Source organism: Cheilinus undulatus, linkage group 20 (assembly GCF_018320785.1).
Source record: "Cheilinus undulatus linkage group 20, ASM1832078v1, whole genome shotgun sequence".
NCBI classification, from domain to species: Eukaryota; Metazoa; Chordata; class Actinopteri; order Labriformes; family Labridae; genus Cheilinus; species Cheilinus undulatus.
The window spans coordinates 22,756,753-22,771,654 of NC_054884.1; the positions used below are offsets into that span (position 1 = coordinate 22,756,753).

Here is a 14,902-nt window from a genome sequence, read left to right on the forward strand (position 1 = left end):
GTTTTGTGGTTACTTCAACATAACCTACTGTGTTCTGATGTTAAAACCTTAAAATCATCCTCTCCCCCTCTTACCCTGTCTTCTCTTCCTGCATGTCACCCTACAGAGGACTGTGACAGTGAGGGTGCTCTGAATGGAAAGGATGTAGGTGAGGAGGCATGATCAATCATTTTAAATGAACTATATTTCTGCTCATCTGTGTGCTAATCCTTTTCTTTTATGCTTTGGTGATTTAAAATGAAGGCAGCTTGAAAACTTGCCACTTTGAATAACCTGATAACCTAAGAGATCTTTTTGTTTCTTTACACCTGACCTGGTCTACTAAAGTTAGCTTTTTCACTAGTTTGTTCATTCAGCTTCCTGGCTGCTGTGTTGCTTCATGTTTGTTGCTTCTGTTTAGACCATCGGCTGTATCAGGTATTGGTCTAGGTCTGAATGATGTCACCTATCTGGTTAATGAAGCTGTTGTGAAAACGCTGTCCCAAACAATATGTGGGTCAACCTAGTAACAGACAAAGAAGGGGAGCTGAATCAGGTCTAAAGCCTCTGTGCTTGCTTGGAGCTATTTCAGCCACACCTCATTTTTCAACCACAGGTTTCCGATTGGTTTAGACCTGAATCTTATGCTGTCAAAACCTTTTATAAGACACTGTTCTACACATATTTAAAACAGATGCTTTACTTCTTAATTTCAAAGCCATTCTGGTGGATGGTTGATCTTTTTTCCCTGAAGTATCCCTATTATTTCATTATGTTTAATTCTCATCAAAGATTGGACAGTCATGACTTCAGTAATTTCTGACTTATAATACAATGGCTGATGTTCCCCTTAGACTGTGTTCTACCTAGACATGATGCCAGTGAGAGTCAGGGACAAAATCAGCCTTGTTACTTTGAATCCTATTGTAGTATCCTGACAGCACACAAGCGACACAGCCCAATGCAGCGAGATGGCTTTCCTTGTCGCCCAGTTGCTATTTTCCTCTCTGTCGCCTTTTGTTAAAGAAGACGAAAAGAGGGACAAAACAATGCAAGTTGAACAGAAAGATTTTCTTGATTTTTTTTTTCTCTTTCCTCACTCAGCAAAGCCTGTTACCTTGTTTTATAAAATAGAAATAGTTGTACAATCTATATCCATGTTTGAAATGTGCTTTTAACAACAATCAAAATAAAAGTGCTCGATGTCAGACTATTTATTGGGTGAAACTGAAATTTACATGGCAGAGAATTACAGTCATGTGCTTTAAGGCATGAAGAGTGCAAAAGATTACTCACAGGCTTGACGTGCTTCAGACGGGGGCTTGAGGAGGGTAGCCAAGGTCAAGCTCTATGGCATTTCTATAGTCCAGGCTTTTTCACTCCTTGTAATACGCCCCATGACTGCCAACAGTTTTGGGGCCGTTGGAAGGTTCACAGCACAGCCAAAGCTTTGAATTATTGAGATTATTAAGTTGAAAATCCAAACACTGTTGTCAGTTTGGTTTCTTAAATTTAAGACGTTTTACTGCACACCTCTTACTGCGCACTAAAGATGTGGACTCTGTTATTTTTTCAACTGATATTTTCCCATGCCCCTGGTAATATGCAAGGACATCTAGAGCATGACCGGGGTTGTGTCAGTCCTCCTAACATTCTGATGGTCCCCTCAGGTGGGCTTACTCGCCATGTCTATGCCTTTACTTCAGCCTCAGTTTTTGACCCAAACATGCCTAAGAGTTCTGCACAGTACTGTAAATGTTCAACAGATCCAGTGTGGACGGCAAGCATGCAATGCAACGCAACGGGACACAGAGGAATGTCTCAAATTGTTCAACAGACTTGGAACCAAATTCATGGTTGCCTGCTAAAATCCGAATGAATTTGTTGATCAGCCAACTTTTCATAAGAGACATATAAAGTTACCAAAGTTTCTCTGGTGAAGTAAAATATCCCACAATGTATTCCATGAACCTTAAGCTATGTAATTTTGACATTCATGGTTCCCAGATGATAACTTTTAGGAGTTTTTAATAATCTCCTTCAGGCCCCAACGTAACAATTAAAGATTATTTGGGGGCTTTTTATGTCAGAGTAGGAAACCTGGATTAGAGTGAGGAAAGACATGCGGCAAAGTACCCGACTGGAGTTGAACCTAGTCTCTGTCAATGAGGCGTGGAAAACGTCAGTTTGGCTATCTGGCAAAGTTTGAAATATGTAAATTTGAGATATTTTCCTCAAAAACTATTAGCTGAATTACCATCAAATGTAAAGCAAACTTTCCTGCTCTGATCAGGACTAATTATTGTAAATCTAGAAATACCTTAACTTTTTTTGGAGTGCCAGCATCAGCTTGTATACTTACTAGCACGTTAACAAGTGAGAGAATGGAAGTGGTAAAAACAGTCTGATTATCATCAGTTTGCCAACAACACAGCAGTGAACTAGCAGTGCTAGAATTTGGATGAAGGGCCGTTTAGATGCATTACTGTTTAAGCAGTGGTAAAGCATTATTGTTTTTTAACATCTAACACACAAAACACCGACATTCTTAGTAATGAAGTTAATATAATTTCTTATTACTTAAAATCAACAGACTGTTAAAGGAAGTTTGGCTAAAGTGGAACAAAAGTGATGATTTATTTTGAATTCACCAGTTTATTTGGTAATTACTTCAAATCTACTGATTTCTATTGAGAATCAGTGACTGTTTCTTCTGTATCCATCAGATTTTTAGGAATAATAGTTGGCAGATGATTTGTTGTGGGTGTTTTGCTTCGCTGTAAAAGCTTTGTTTTTTTGTGCGTGTGCACTCTGGCAGGCTTTTGTGCAGCAAGCAGCTCTTGAGCTTCTCACAGCCTCTCTGTGGCACATCATGGCAGCTCATTTCTCTTACTTTGCTTTCTGCTACATGCTAAAGTAGCTACGTTTGTGTGTTGAGGCGGTAGACACACCATGCATGGCTTTCTGTTGACAATATTCCGACTGGTGGTTGAATAACTGGTCTAATACGAGCTGTAGTCTCTCCCAAGAGTAAGGCAGCCCCGGTCTTCTGTGGCCAAGCTTTCTCATGGGATTTTTACTCAGGTACTCTTCCTGATTTCTAATGGTGTTGTTCTGTGTTGTGTTGGTCTAATTTTTACTCAGGGAGATTGAGAAATACTCTGGAAAATAAGCTTGCAGAGGGGTTTTAAGTGGTTGGATCTCTTACATTTATGTGTCTTTTGACTACAGCTGGTCTGCGCAGAAGTTTTCGTGGAAGGAAGGATCGGCAGAGTTCACCTGGAGAACCGCACACTCCAGACACCAATCACACAGAGTTCCTAATTTATGAAGAAGTTACACAATATCTGCCCCGCCCTGGAGAGAGGCCTCGTCTTATAGTGCTGATAGGTGGGTTTACCAATGAAGAAACTCAAGTGTGCTGTTTGATTTAAAAATGTTGTGATTTGTGACACAAGACAGGACGTTTACCGTCTCTTACGAAGAACACTGCTGATATTCTAAAAAGAAAAGCTTTAAATAGTATTTTTTCCTCACTCTTTTGAAGCTTTTATTGAGTTTTTATTCTCTGATTTGTTTATAGGTTCCCTTGGAGCTCGGCTAACTGAGCTCAAACAGAAAGTGATTGCAGAAAATCCTCGACGTTATGGTTTAGCTGTGCCTCGTAAGTGTTTTTTCTTTCATTTTACTATGTTTAAAAGGATGCTGTTAGAACTGAAATGTACAGAAATAAATAGAAGTAATAAGCTTAGAGTGGGCTCACAGGGGCACCAATGACAGTGACATGGTGACGCTGTATCGTTGAAACTTAATTGTGTACTATATATATCATATTGTACCATACCGTACCATTCTGTATTGTACCAAAACATTTTGTATTATATTATTTCATTCTGTATCGTATCATTTCATACCACAACATGTCATATCATATCATATAGTACTCTAATGGTGTGATCGCATCACATCATATTGTATCTTATGGGATGGTATTAAGGCTGAATGATTTGGGAAAATAATCTAGTTGCAATTTTTTCTTCCAAATATTGTGATTGCCATTTGATATGAGGTTATTTCTTGAGTTCCTCATCTTATATATGTTCTAACAAACAAAAACAGTTGTTCAATCTATATTATAACCAACTCAATATTAGAATAAACTGGGGCTAAGCAATTAAAAAAAAAAATCTAATTGTGATGATTTTTGGCTCATTTTTCAAATTGGATATGAATTATTGTATTGATGGGAGTGATCATTTTTATGTCATTCTCATATTTAATGAGAAAAACGGACAAAAATTAAGAAAGTTGGACTTCTGTAAGTTTTTCTAAAAAACAAAGGCAGTAGAATAATTGCATGATATATAGTGCATCATGTTGTATCATGTTGCATTGCATTGTACTGTTTTAAATGTATCATACCACATGGTGTTGTTTTGTATGGTACCCAGTCATATTGTGTTAATCTGTATCATATCGTGGATTATGCATCGATTTACATCCCTTTGATATACTATAACAAATATTGTCATCCATTTTTCACACAAAGCTTCCCCAAAACTGCCTTCCTCTCAGGTCACTCATTGCTTTGTGAGGGATGACAGTGACATAAACAAAAGTTTCTTAGCCATGACAGTGTTCAGGGTGGGGTAGAAGAAGAATAGGACAACATGGGTTTGTTTTGTTTACTGCTTCTCTCATTTTAATGAATATAAACACTCCTAAGTAAGAGTACATAACCCAAAACTGAGTGTTGCATAAGTCATGAGAATGTTGGTTTATTCAAGATGAACCGTGAAGGCCTAAGACTTACTGTCAGAAAAAGTCACTGAGATTGATGATGAATTTTAACTCACTGTTTCTTCATGCATGGATTTATAAGCCATCAAGTTTCCAGGAAATGAATAAAAAAAGTTAATTTTAAGCCCAGTTTGATTGATGCCTCGGTAAGAATGGATGCTGTCCTGCTTTCAGAGATGCTTTCAAAAGCATGTGTGAAATCATCATGACTCATGCATTAATGAAGCATGGGCTATTTTTGTCCTTATTATATAAAGTGATGTCAGGAAAATAAACACAACCCTCAATTGTGATCTTTCCCCTCTTTCTGTGCTTCAATAATGTGACATGAAGACACCACTCGAGCCAGGAAGAGTCATGAAAGAGAAGGAGTCGAGTACCACTTCATCTCTAAAAGTGCGTTTGAGGCCGACATCCAGAACGGCAAGTAAGTACTGGACACTGAAAACAGCATTTTGTTTAAGAAATGATAAAAGGCAACAAAGGATTTACTTACATTTTACTTCAAAAAGGAATTAACTGAAAAATGAAAAAACCCACTGAATTCAGTGCATACTGTCTTCATGTGTTTGAAAAATTCATGATGGTGTTGAATTTCTGCAGATTTATTGAATATGGAGAGTATAAAGAAAATCTCTACGGCACCAGTTTGGAGTCCATTCACAAAGTTTTGGATCAACACAAGTTCTGTCTGGTGGATGTGCAGCCAGAGGTTTGTATCTCAGTTCTGAATACTACTGTACCACTGTTGTGTAGTGTGACTTGATGTGTCTCTCAGAATAAAACCACATGAAAAAGAAGCCTCCAGATTTTAGCATCACTGATAAGGGGAAAGCAGAGTTGGTCATGCTCTAAATCTGACCCTTCAATTTAAAAGGTCTGATTTTACTTTGCAAGACAGATGATTGAGTTCAGTTTGAACTATTACAAGATTTCAGATGCCCCACTCTAATTTTAGTAGATTTTTAAAAACCTTCTGTTGTTTTCCTTTCTCTTTTTTTTTTGGTCCTGCTAGTTTAATTGTATTCATGTTGACAAAGTACAGCAACCACATCTTTGGTTTACTTCAGCTGGCTTTTGGAGAAATTCAAAGTACACGTAGAAAGTTGAGGCTGCACAGTGGTTAAGTAGTTAGCGTTGTTGCTTCACAGTGAAAAAGTTCCTTTTTTGAATTCCAGTCACCAGGACCCCTCATGGTATATTGAGTGACTTTCAGGTTAACGCCAAGATTACCCAGAGTTCAACTGTTAGAGAACATGGTGTTTCAATATTTAGTGAAACAGTAGGCCTTACCTGGTTGTCTTTTGAAGTACATTTTGTTTTCCTGCTGCTTTATGAAATCTTTTTTTTTTCTCCCACATTCAGGCGCTCAAGACTCTGCGTACCTCTGAGTTCAAGCCATTCGTCATCTTCGTAAGGCTTCGAATCCTTGACAGTAAAAGAAAACTGCTCGGCTCATCTTCCTCACTGAGCTCAGGGATCACAGTGAGTGACTTAAAGATAGTCCATTAGTGTCACTTCAGTTTTGGGTATCAGGGCCATTTTCACAGCAATTATTTAAGTAATTGGACTGGAGAGTTCTGATGCCTATCATTGCAAACTAATGTAATGTGTAATATTCTGCTTCAGAAATAAGATACCTTTAAAGAATTGTCAAAAGATTTATTTAGAATTTACCAACAAAGGAGAACACTTCTGAAAAAAATGATTATAAATTCATACATTTTTATGGGAAAAAAATATTTTGAGTTTAAAAGGTTGTAAATTTATGAGAACCAAAACAAAGAATTTTTAGATTATAAAGTTGATAAAAGCTCTATGCATAGAAGAAAATCAAACCAGATTAAGATGTTTTCCTTGCGTAAGTTCTGCAGTTGGGAGCCTAATCATACATTTTAAAAGTACTGAGTAAAAGGAGTACTAGTGGTTCTCCCCAAGAATCATCACATTTTCATTAGCATCTGGACCTAGGAGAAACTGTGCTGAACTGGAGTTATTAAGAAAACGACACACCGACAGCATCTGGAGATGACTCTGATCCAGCCCGTTTTCAGTCTGGGCTCTCAAAAATGTACATCTTTAGATGCTATGGTTTTGTTGTAAATGTATGGTTTAGAAACTTTATTTTTTTTTTTTTCACAGACATTATGGTCTTTTTTTGCCTTTATTTCGATAGGATAGCCAAAGACAGACAGGGAAATATGGGAAGAGCACGTCATGGGAGGACATGCTGATACCAGGAATTGATCCTGCGAGCAGTGTTTTGAGGACTATAACCTTGGTATAGTGGCACCCACTCTACCCACTGAGCCACAGGCACCCATAAACTTGAAATTTTCAAGGTTCAGAAAATGTACAACTTTTTATTCTTGAAAATGTCAGGCTTTTTAGGGGTGTTTCTAAGTTTTGTTTCTTGTAAATTTATAACTTGATGAAATTTGAATTTTCACATCTACAAGTTAAAACTTACAACTTTTTTTCTCAAGATTTCTAGTTTTTAAAATAAATTTGCAACTTTTTAAACTCAAAGATTCTGAGTTCCATTTCTGCTGAATTTAAAACCTGATAAACTGATAAAGTTGTTTTTTTCTGAACTTATCAGATCCTTTTTGTAATTTTGCGAGTGGCTCTGATCTGCTGCTACCCAATAAATGATTAAACAAACAAAAAAATAACCTGCTGATTAGTTCTTCTAACTGCTGTGTGCTGCATGTGGACCATTCAAAGCTGGCTTTTGTTCTGAGTATTAGCTCTGCTGTGACTGTTTTCAGGAAAATGTTTTGACGAGAAAAATCACAGCCATGCTGATGTTCAGTCATCACTCCCAATCTTGCATTATTGCTCTTTTGAATAGCCATATTAGGTTTTGTTTTCAACTGTGTTTTCTCATGTAAACCAGGAGGACGACCTTCAAGAAATGAAAATGTCAGCTGAGCGGATGGACGAGTGCTACGGCCACTTAGTGGACTACGTCTTAGTAAAGGAGGACCCGGTCAGTGCCTTAGCTGAGCTCCAGGTTGTACTGGAGAGGGTGCAGATGGAGCCTCAGTGGGTGCCTGTGTCCTGGGTGAGGAGCTAGCCAGCCTGGATGAGCTGGTCTGGTTCAGTGGACAGTGAGGAGCATAGACAGCACTGCTGTTTTTGGGGTGATCTGCTGTTTACTGCCATATTTACACTATGTCAGGTTTGTGATAGTCTGCTGAGTCAAATCAGTATCATAAAGAACAAATTCAGTGACTCACAGCTGCTTTTCCATCAGTCTGAACATCAAGCAAGCCTGTGTGTTTGATTCTTGAGTGTGTAATGGCCAGCTGTGTAAATGTACATGGGCAGTATCACAGCATGTTGTACATGCATGCAGGATAAAGATCCTAAAGCAAGCCGTAGTCAGAGATCTGCTGTCAGCACGATCAGTTATGTGAGATGTCTTCTGTTATAGCAGCTATAATGTCAAAGTGCCATATGGAGCATTACAAACTGATAATTGTAAAATGAATAAACCTCATGCTGGAGACTGTACCTCTGTTTCTGTCATGTGAAAGTCTGACGTGTCTGAGAAATAAAACACCAGTCGTCCAGTCATTTTGTGGGGAAAACTTTTACTTTAGAATGACTTATGCAACAATAATAAACCAAACCATAAACAAAAGAAGGAAAAATATACAGATGCGTTTGCATTGTGTGCAGGAATACACAAGGCCTTTTACTTCCACAGCTTCTTGATTGACATGTTCTTCTCGCTGTCTTTCTGCATCACCTGGAGAGAAGGGCAACAACAGTCTGAGTATAAAGGTATAAAGCACAGTACAAGAATGAAAATGGACATGAAAAAGATTTCAGGGACTAAATTCAGTTAAGTGAGTTAAAAAAAGGACCAGTACACATATTTCAAGTAAACAATTACACAAACCTTGGCCACAGCCATCTCAAAGTCCTCCTGGGTGACGTGAACTCTCCTTTCTCTCAGGGCGTACATCCCCGCCTCTGTGCAAACACCCTAAAAAACATGCACAATACAATTCAAGGCCAACTCTGGACTACTTTTAATTACAAAAAACTGTCACAGACAAGCTGATCCTCACCTTAACCTCAGCACCAGAAGCTCCAGGCATCAGCTCTGCAATCTTCCTCAGATTAATGCCACGAGTCAGGTTCATCTTTCTCGAGTGGATCTTCAAGATGTCCAAACGAGCCTGTTGGTGTAGAATAAAGATACATTTAATAAAAATGCCTTTGAAGCATGTTAAAGTGTGAGTTTGTGCTGAGGGAGTGATGTACCTCCTCGTTTGGAGGGGGGAACTCAATCTTCCTGTCGATCCTGCCGGGCCTTAGCAGAGCTGAGTCCAGGATGTCGATACGGTTTGTGGCCATGATGACCTGAGAGATTAGATTTCATACAAATAAAAACTGTTAAATCTTTTTTATTTCAAAAAAGATGGAAACAGGCAACAGAATACGAAATTGTATTTTTAGCATTTGTGGTTTTATTCCCCGGTGGGTCATACCTTGATGTTCTTAGTGGCCTCAAAGCCGTCCAGCTGATTGAGCAGCTCCAGCATCGTCCTCTGAACCTCACTGTCGCCACCCGAGCCGCCCTCGAGGCGAGACGACCCAATGGAGTCGATCTCATCCATAAAGATGATGGAGGGAGCGTGTTCCCTGGCCATGACGAAAAGCTCACGCACCATACGGGCACCTGTCATAAGAGAAAAGAGCCATGGTCATACAACGTTTAAAAAATTCATCAAGAATGGAAAAGAATTGACTGAGAGGCACTTGGGCTCTCACCCTCCCCGATGAACTTCTGGACGAGCTCAGAGCCGGACACCCTGATGAAGGTGCAGTCAGTGTGGTGGGCCACAGCTCGGGCCAGCAGGGTCTTTCCTGTTCCTGGGGGGCCATACAGCAGCACACCCTGCACACATTACAGAAAACAGAACCATCTATAAACCAACAGAAGGAGATGAAATATGCCAAAGTCTTGGGCATTTAGTCAACTGACAATCTTTGGTCCATTGTAATAAGTTCTATGCAGATTATTGACTTGTTGCAAATTTAGTTGGTATTTTTACTGTTTTTAGATTAGAAACCAAACAACTCTAAGGTCAGGAAATACTTGATAGTTGCCACCAAGCACTGAACCTATTAAGTAACATCTATAACCCTTTACTCGGGATGTAACACTACACTCATGATACTGTCCCAATTTTAGGTTTATAATTCAGTTTAATCAGGAAGACAGGAAACTGAAGTCCATTTCTAAATAAATATGGTTCTTTTTTAGTTTTCTGGCTTCAACATTGCAAGATATTTCTTTCATTACATTTTTATATGAATAATATAATTTTGAGGTTGTGTAGTTACTAATAAAAAAAAAAAGCCCATTTTCCTCATATAAACTGATGAGTGCTTATGCTGCAGCTACTGCAGCCAAAAGCACATGGTGCCCTCTTCTGGTAAAGACATTCAAAATGATTTGAATTGTTTACTTTTGTATTGATTTTTTATCATATTGTGTAACCTCCAATTAAGCTAAATACAGCCTTCTTAGCTGGATGACAACACAGTGGGTTTTAATAAAATATGTTTCAGGAAAAATAATGTCTAAACTAACCATACGATGTAGATATACTAAAGATCGAAAAGAACAGTCTATACAAAGGAGATGAACACAGACAATCTCCCAGCCAAGCAGTTTCAGGTGCTCACTTTTGTAGCAAAAACTACACCTTTTCTCTGACACAAAAAAAAATGAGAAGATTTTGGTCAACCTCTGCTCTCGTGTCAATCTCCCACCTTTGGCTGTGCGATGCCCAAAGCCTCAAACAGCTCTGGGTGCTTAACAGGCAGCTCGATCACTTCTTTGATCTCCTTGATCTGCTTATCCAGGCCACCAATCATTTCATAGGTGGAGTCTGGCACCTTCTCCACCATCATAAGCGACACCAGAGGGTCCACTTTGTTTGGCAGAATTTTGTGCAGGGTGTAGCTGTCGTTACGCAGGGCGACACGACAGTTAGGGGTCACCTGTTGCAGAAATGACAAAGGTGACTGCATGTTTGTGGTTTTAATCAGAAGAAAAAAAGTTGTTCATGGAGGGTTATGAGTCTTTTCTTTAATGATTCTGATTTTAAAAAAGGAACCATATAAAACTCACATCATTGATGTCAATGTTCTTGTCCACATCCACCACAAACTTTCCCTCTGGATGCACCTAAAAAAAGATAACATGATGTGTCAATTTAATGCACAAATACTGAAAATAAAATGCATTGCCAAGTTCAATAAGACAGCCTACCTTGACCAACACTTTCTTTTTGTCCATGACCCTGACCACTTCCCCAACATAGGAGCCCTGCTCTTGTAGTAACTGCAGCTCCTCACGAAGAAGACGTACTGACAGATAAAAAGTGAAACTTCAGCATTTCTTGGGGAAGTTTTTAAACAAAAACAATAGTTACAGATGTAAAACAAATGTGTACCTTTGGCATTGAGCTCATTTCTCTGTGCCTGCAGACGTCTGAGATTCTGGCTCTTATCATTTACCGTTAACTGTTGAGAAAACAGCGGTTAGCAAGTAGTACTTTTGAAAACTCAGACACACTGATGGAAGAAAGATTTAAAATTTATCTTACCTGTAACTCTTCTATCTTTGACAAGTAGTACTGCCGCAGCCCTGAACCACCTTTACTCTCACCCATCTCCATCTGCCAAAGGAGAGAGAACTTCAATCTAAAAACCAACATTCAAAACTCCTTAAGACTCAAAATCAGAAATAAGTTCTCTTTAGAATAGGAAAGAAACTTTCCTGCTGATACGATATCAGATCAGTAATACTGTGCATCCCTAAACTTTTGGCTTTTATGTACATAACCTCTGGACATAAGGTGTTACAATACCTTGTGATACAATTAAAATCTATACGAATTTGGGTAATGCAATCAGATGTTACATAAATAAATGTAACAGTTTTTTGTCTTTTAGCTCAACTTTTATTTCTAAAATTGTTGCCATTTTACTTAAATTAAATTGACATATTTATTCATGACTTAATTTCACTCATATATAATAAAACAGGTTTAAAATTTGTGATTAAATTGCATTGAAAACCAGGGCTCAACGATTTGGGGGAAAATAATGTTATTTTATTTTTCTCCCCAACATTGCAGTTATCTTTAAAGTTCTTTGTCTTGTTTTTTTTTCGACCAGCATAAGCAGTAATTCTTTCTTGTGTTATAACAATAATAAATAAACACAAATATTAGATACTTTAGACTAGGGCTGAACAATTCTGGAAAATATGTCTCATTGTAATAGAAAATTCGATATGAATTTTTGTAATGAAGGGAAATATTTTTATGTCACTCATTTTGGTTCAGAAAAACATCAAAGTTTGAAAAGTAGGATTTTTTTTGGTTATCTTTTTCTGGAAAAAATGGCAATTGAACACTTGCATCATGTCTAGGACTTAATATCTCTGCTGCACAAAAATTGTATCATTGACTATAGTGTTAAATCCTCATATGAAAAGTGTTCAAACAGTGCCATAGAAGAGGCTAAAACTGGAGGAAAGCTTCAATTATTGTTGAATAAATAACATTAACACCACTGACGTTATTTATTTCCAGTAAATTAATTGTTTGCCTCGTTAGCTCAAAATTGAGTACGCTTCATCTTATTAAAACTGATGTCAAAATCACACCAACCACAAACCATGACAGTGACTGAAAACTAAGAAGTATTCAGGCCATCCAAAGACAAACAAAATACCACTATACAGAGCAAATGTCTGCAGCAAACCAACAGTGAAGTCTGATAAAACCGAGTTTGACGTGTTGACTAACAGCTAAGGTTACCTAGCCACAGCAGACTAGCACTGACAAAACAAAGCTTTGGTGACCCTAAAATGACTATATATACATTACATTAACCACTGTATGCTCTGACAATATATAACAAATAAACAGACCGTTGCCGATATATCATATTCGGTTATTTGTTAACCTAACACACATTAGACACCCAGTAGCTAGCATTTCTTTAGCTTTGTTAGCTACAATGAGACAGCAAACCGGCAGAGTAACGTTCATTTAATGTTTCTAACGAGATGACGACTCACTGTTTACACCATAGTCTATTAAACATTACTTTTCACAAAAGGTCTAGTGAACGCATCCAACTTTAAGCACATTTGTGACATTTATAAATGGGAATGCAATCAAATTCAACAAAACGGCTGAAAAAATACACCTACATGATCAATCCCGTCCACCTCCATCTTGAAATTTTGGACATCCGCTCGAGACCCGCGTATTTCCGGCCGACTTCTTCTTCGTGTGTTTTTCTGAAGGGATGAATACCCACATTGTCATCTAGCGGTTCTTTTCGGTATTTTTTTTTTTTTACTGAAGTGTTGAGTTTTCTCCACATATTTCCGTATACTCAGGGTTGGACTGCTAATCTGGCATACAGAGCGTTTTCCCGGTGGACCAGTGCACGTTTGGTATTTGGTGTGACTATCTTGATTTTTTAAAAATAGTATTTATGTATTTTTGCCATGTTTACTTCTGTAAACAAGAGAATTGATAAAATTGTGAATACTAATCACTTTATTTGCCTGTGGCATTTACTTCTTAGTTTTGTAGTAGTTTAGGGGAATGATCTGGTTGACTGAGTGGGATAAAGGAACAGTGAAGTTATGTCATGTTTGACCAGGGATAAGGGACCAATTCATGCCAAAAAAAACATCAGAGCCAAATTTCCTTCCCAGGCCAGTGCTGCTTACAACTGACTGAAGATTTACATAATCAAGCTTGCAAAAATACTTATTGAAAATGATTTTTTTCAAAGAAGTGGGGGTGCCAAGGAAAATGTAAATTTAAACAGAAATAAATGATTTTCAAACCTCATTAACCAGAAGTTTTTTAAGAACAGAAAATAAACAGCATATCACAGTGAAACTGAGGCATCTAATGTTGTATTTGATGGTTGCAACACATCTCAAATAAGAAGGAACAGGGCAAAAAGGCTGGAAAAGTAAGTGGTTCAAATTAACAAAAGCATGCAGAGTATTTTGCAGCTAATGAGGTTAACTAAAAACATGCCAGTAACATGACTGGGCATAAAAGGAACGTTTTAGAGAGGCTGAATCTCTCAGAAATAAAGATGGGCTGAGGTTTACCAACCTGTGAAAAACTGTCTAAAAATTGTGAAACAATTTCAGAAAATGTTTCTTAACGTAAAATTGCAAAGACTTTGAATATCCCACCATTTACAGGACATAATATCATCAAAAATTATGAGAATCTGGAGAGATCTCTCTCTGCGCAAGGGATGAAGTCGAAGGTTAATATTGGATGCTTGTGATCTCTGAGCCCTCAGACTGCACTGCTTTATATTCACACTTTATTCTATATTGCAAAATCACTGCATGGACTCAGGAATACTTCCAAATATCATCGTCTGTCAACACAGTCAGCTATGCCATCCACAAATGCGAGTTAAAGCTGTATCATGTGGAGAAGAAGTCATGTGAACATGAGCCAGAAGTGCTGCCATTTTCTCTGTCAAAGCTCATTTAAAATGGACAGAGGCAAAATGGAAAACTGTTCTGTGGTCAGATGAAATAAAATTTGAACTTCTTTTTGGAAACAACTGATGCTGTGTCTAAAGGTGCATGGGATCGTCCAGCTTGTTATCAGTGTACAGTTCAAAAGTCTGCTTCTCTGATGGAATGGGGTTGCAATAATGTCTATAATGTGGGCAGCCTGCACATCTGGAAAGACACTATCAATGCTGAGTATACAGAGGCTTTAGAGCAACATGTGCTCTAGACAGCTCTTTCAGGGAAAGCCTTGGATATTTCAGCAACACGATGCTAAACAACATACAGCATCTGTCACAACAGCATGGCTTCACAGCAGAAGATGCCAGGTGCTGAACAGCCCCGCCAGTCCAGACCTTTAACTAACAGAAAACATCTGGCACATCGTAAAAGAAAAATCCAACCAAGACCCAGGACTGTTGAGCAGCTACGATCCAACAATGGATCAGAATGGGACAACATTCCCCCCGCTAACTCCAGCAACTGGTCTCCACACTTCTCAGATGATGTTTACAGACT

General features: G+C 38.2%; 2 protein-coding genes across 7 annotated transcripts in view; one reads left to right on the forward strand and one right to left on the reverse strand.

Moving 5' to 3' along the window:
• Positions 1-8,306, forward strand: part of LOC121528327 (MAGUK p55 subfamily member 3-like) — a 30,308-nt gene extending 22,002 nt beyond the window's left edge. The window contains exons 13-21 of one of the 6 annotated variants that reach the window (XM_041815726.1): positions 107-148; positions 2,998-3,063; positions 3,211-3,369; positions 3,563-3,643; positions 5,113-5,206; positions 5,383-5,491; positions 6,145-6,264; positions 6,956-7,060; positions 7,679-8,306. In XM_041815726.1, coding sequence (XP_041671660.1) covers positions 107-148; positions 2,998-3,063; positions 3,211-3,369; positions 3,563-3,643; positions 5,113-5,206; positions 5,383-5,491; positions 6,145-6,264; positions 6,956-7,060; positions 7,679-7,858 — 956 coding nt within the window. In that variant the 3' untranslated portion in view covers positions 7,859-8,306. The remainder of the gene's footprint in view (positions 1-106; positions 149-2,997; positions 3,064-3,210; positions 3,370-3,562; positions 3,644-5,112; positions 5,207-5,382; positions 5,492-6,144; positions 6,265-6,955; positions 7,061-7,678) is intronic. The other 5 variants (XM_041815727.1, XM_041815728.1, XM_041815729.1 and 2 more) reach the window with 5 other exon arrangements.
• Positions 8,307-8,358: 52 nt separating this feature from the next.
• Positions 8,359-13,108, reverse strand: psmc5 (proteasome 26S subunit, ATPase 5). The gene is made up of 12 exons (XM_041815732.1): positions 13,034-13,108; positions 11,415-11,486; positions 11,262-11,331; positions 11,078-11,175; positions 10,937-10,993; positions 10,576-10,806; positions 9,568-9,694; positions 9,285-9,475; positions 9,058-9,156; positions 8,862-8,972; positions 8,690-8,776; positions 8,359-8,536 (listed from the first exon to the last, which is right to left on the reverse strand). Exons 1-12 carry the CDS (start codon positions 13,055-13,057, stop codon positions 8,483-8,485), a joined length of 1,221 nt encoding a protein of 406 aa, XP_041671666.1. The 5' UTR covers positions 13,058-13,108; the 3' UTR covers positions 8,359-8,482.
• Positions 13,109-14,902: the final 1,794 nt, after the last annotated feature.

Excerpts from the sequence above, each read along its gene's own strand:
- psmc5 (XM_041815732.1), bottom strand. The coding sequence starts at position 13,057 with ATGGAGGTGGACGGGATTGATCAT. Across the intron at positions 10,807-10,936 it reads AGAACATTGACATCAATGAT|GTGACCCCTAACTGTCGTGT; the intron begins GTGAGTTTTATA and ends TTTCTGCAACAG. Across the intron at positions 8,537-8,689 it reads TTGAGATGGCTGTGGCCAAG|GTGATGCAGAAAGACAGCGA; the intron begins GTTTGTGTAATT and ends CCTTCTCTCCAG.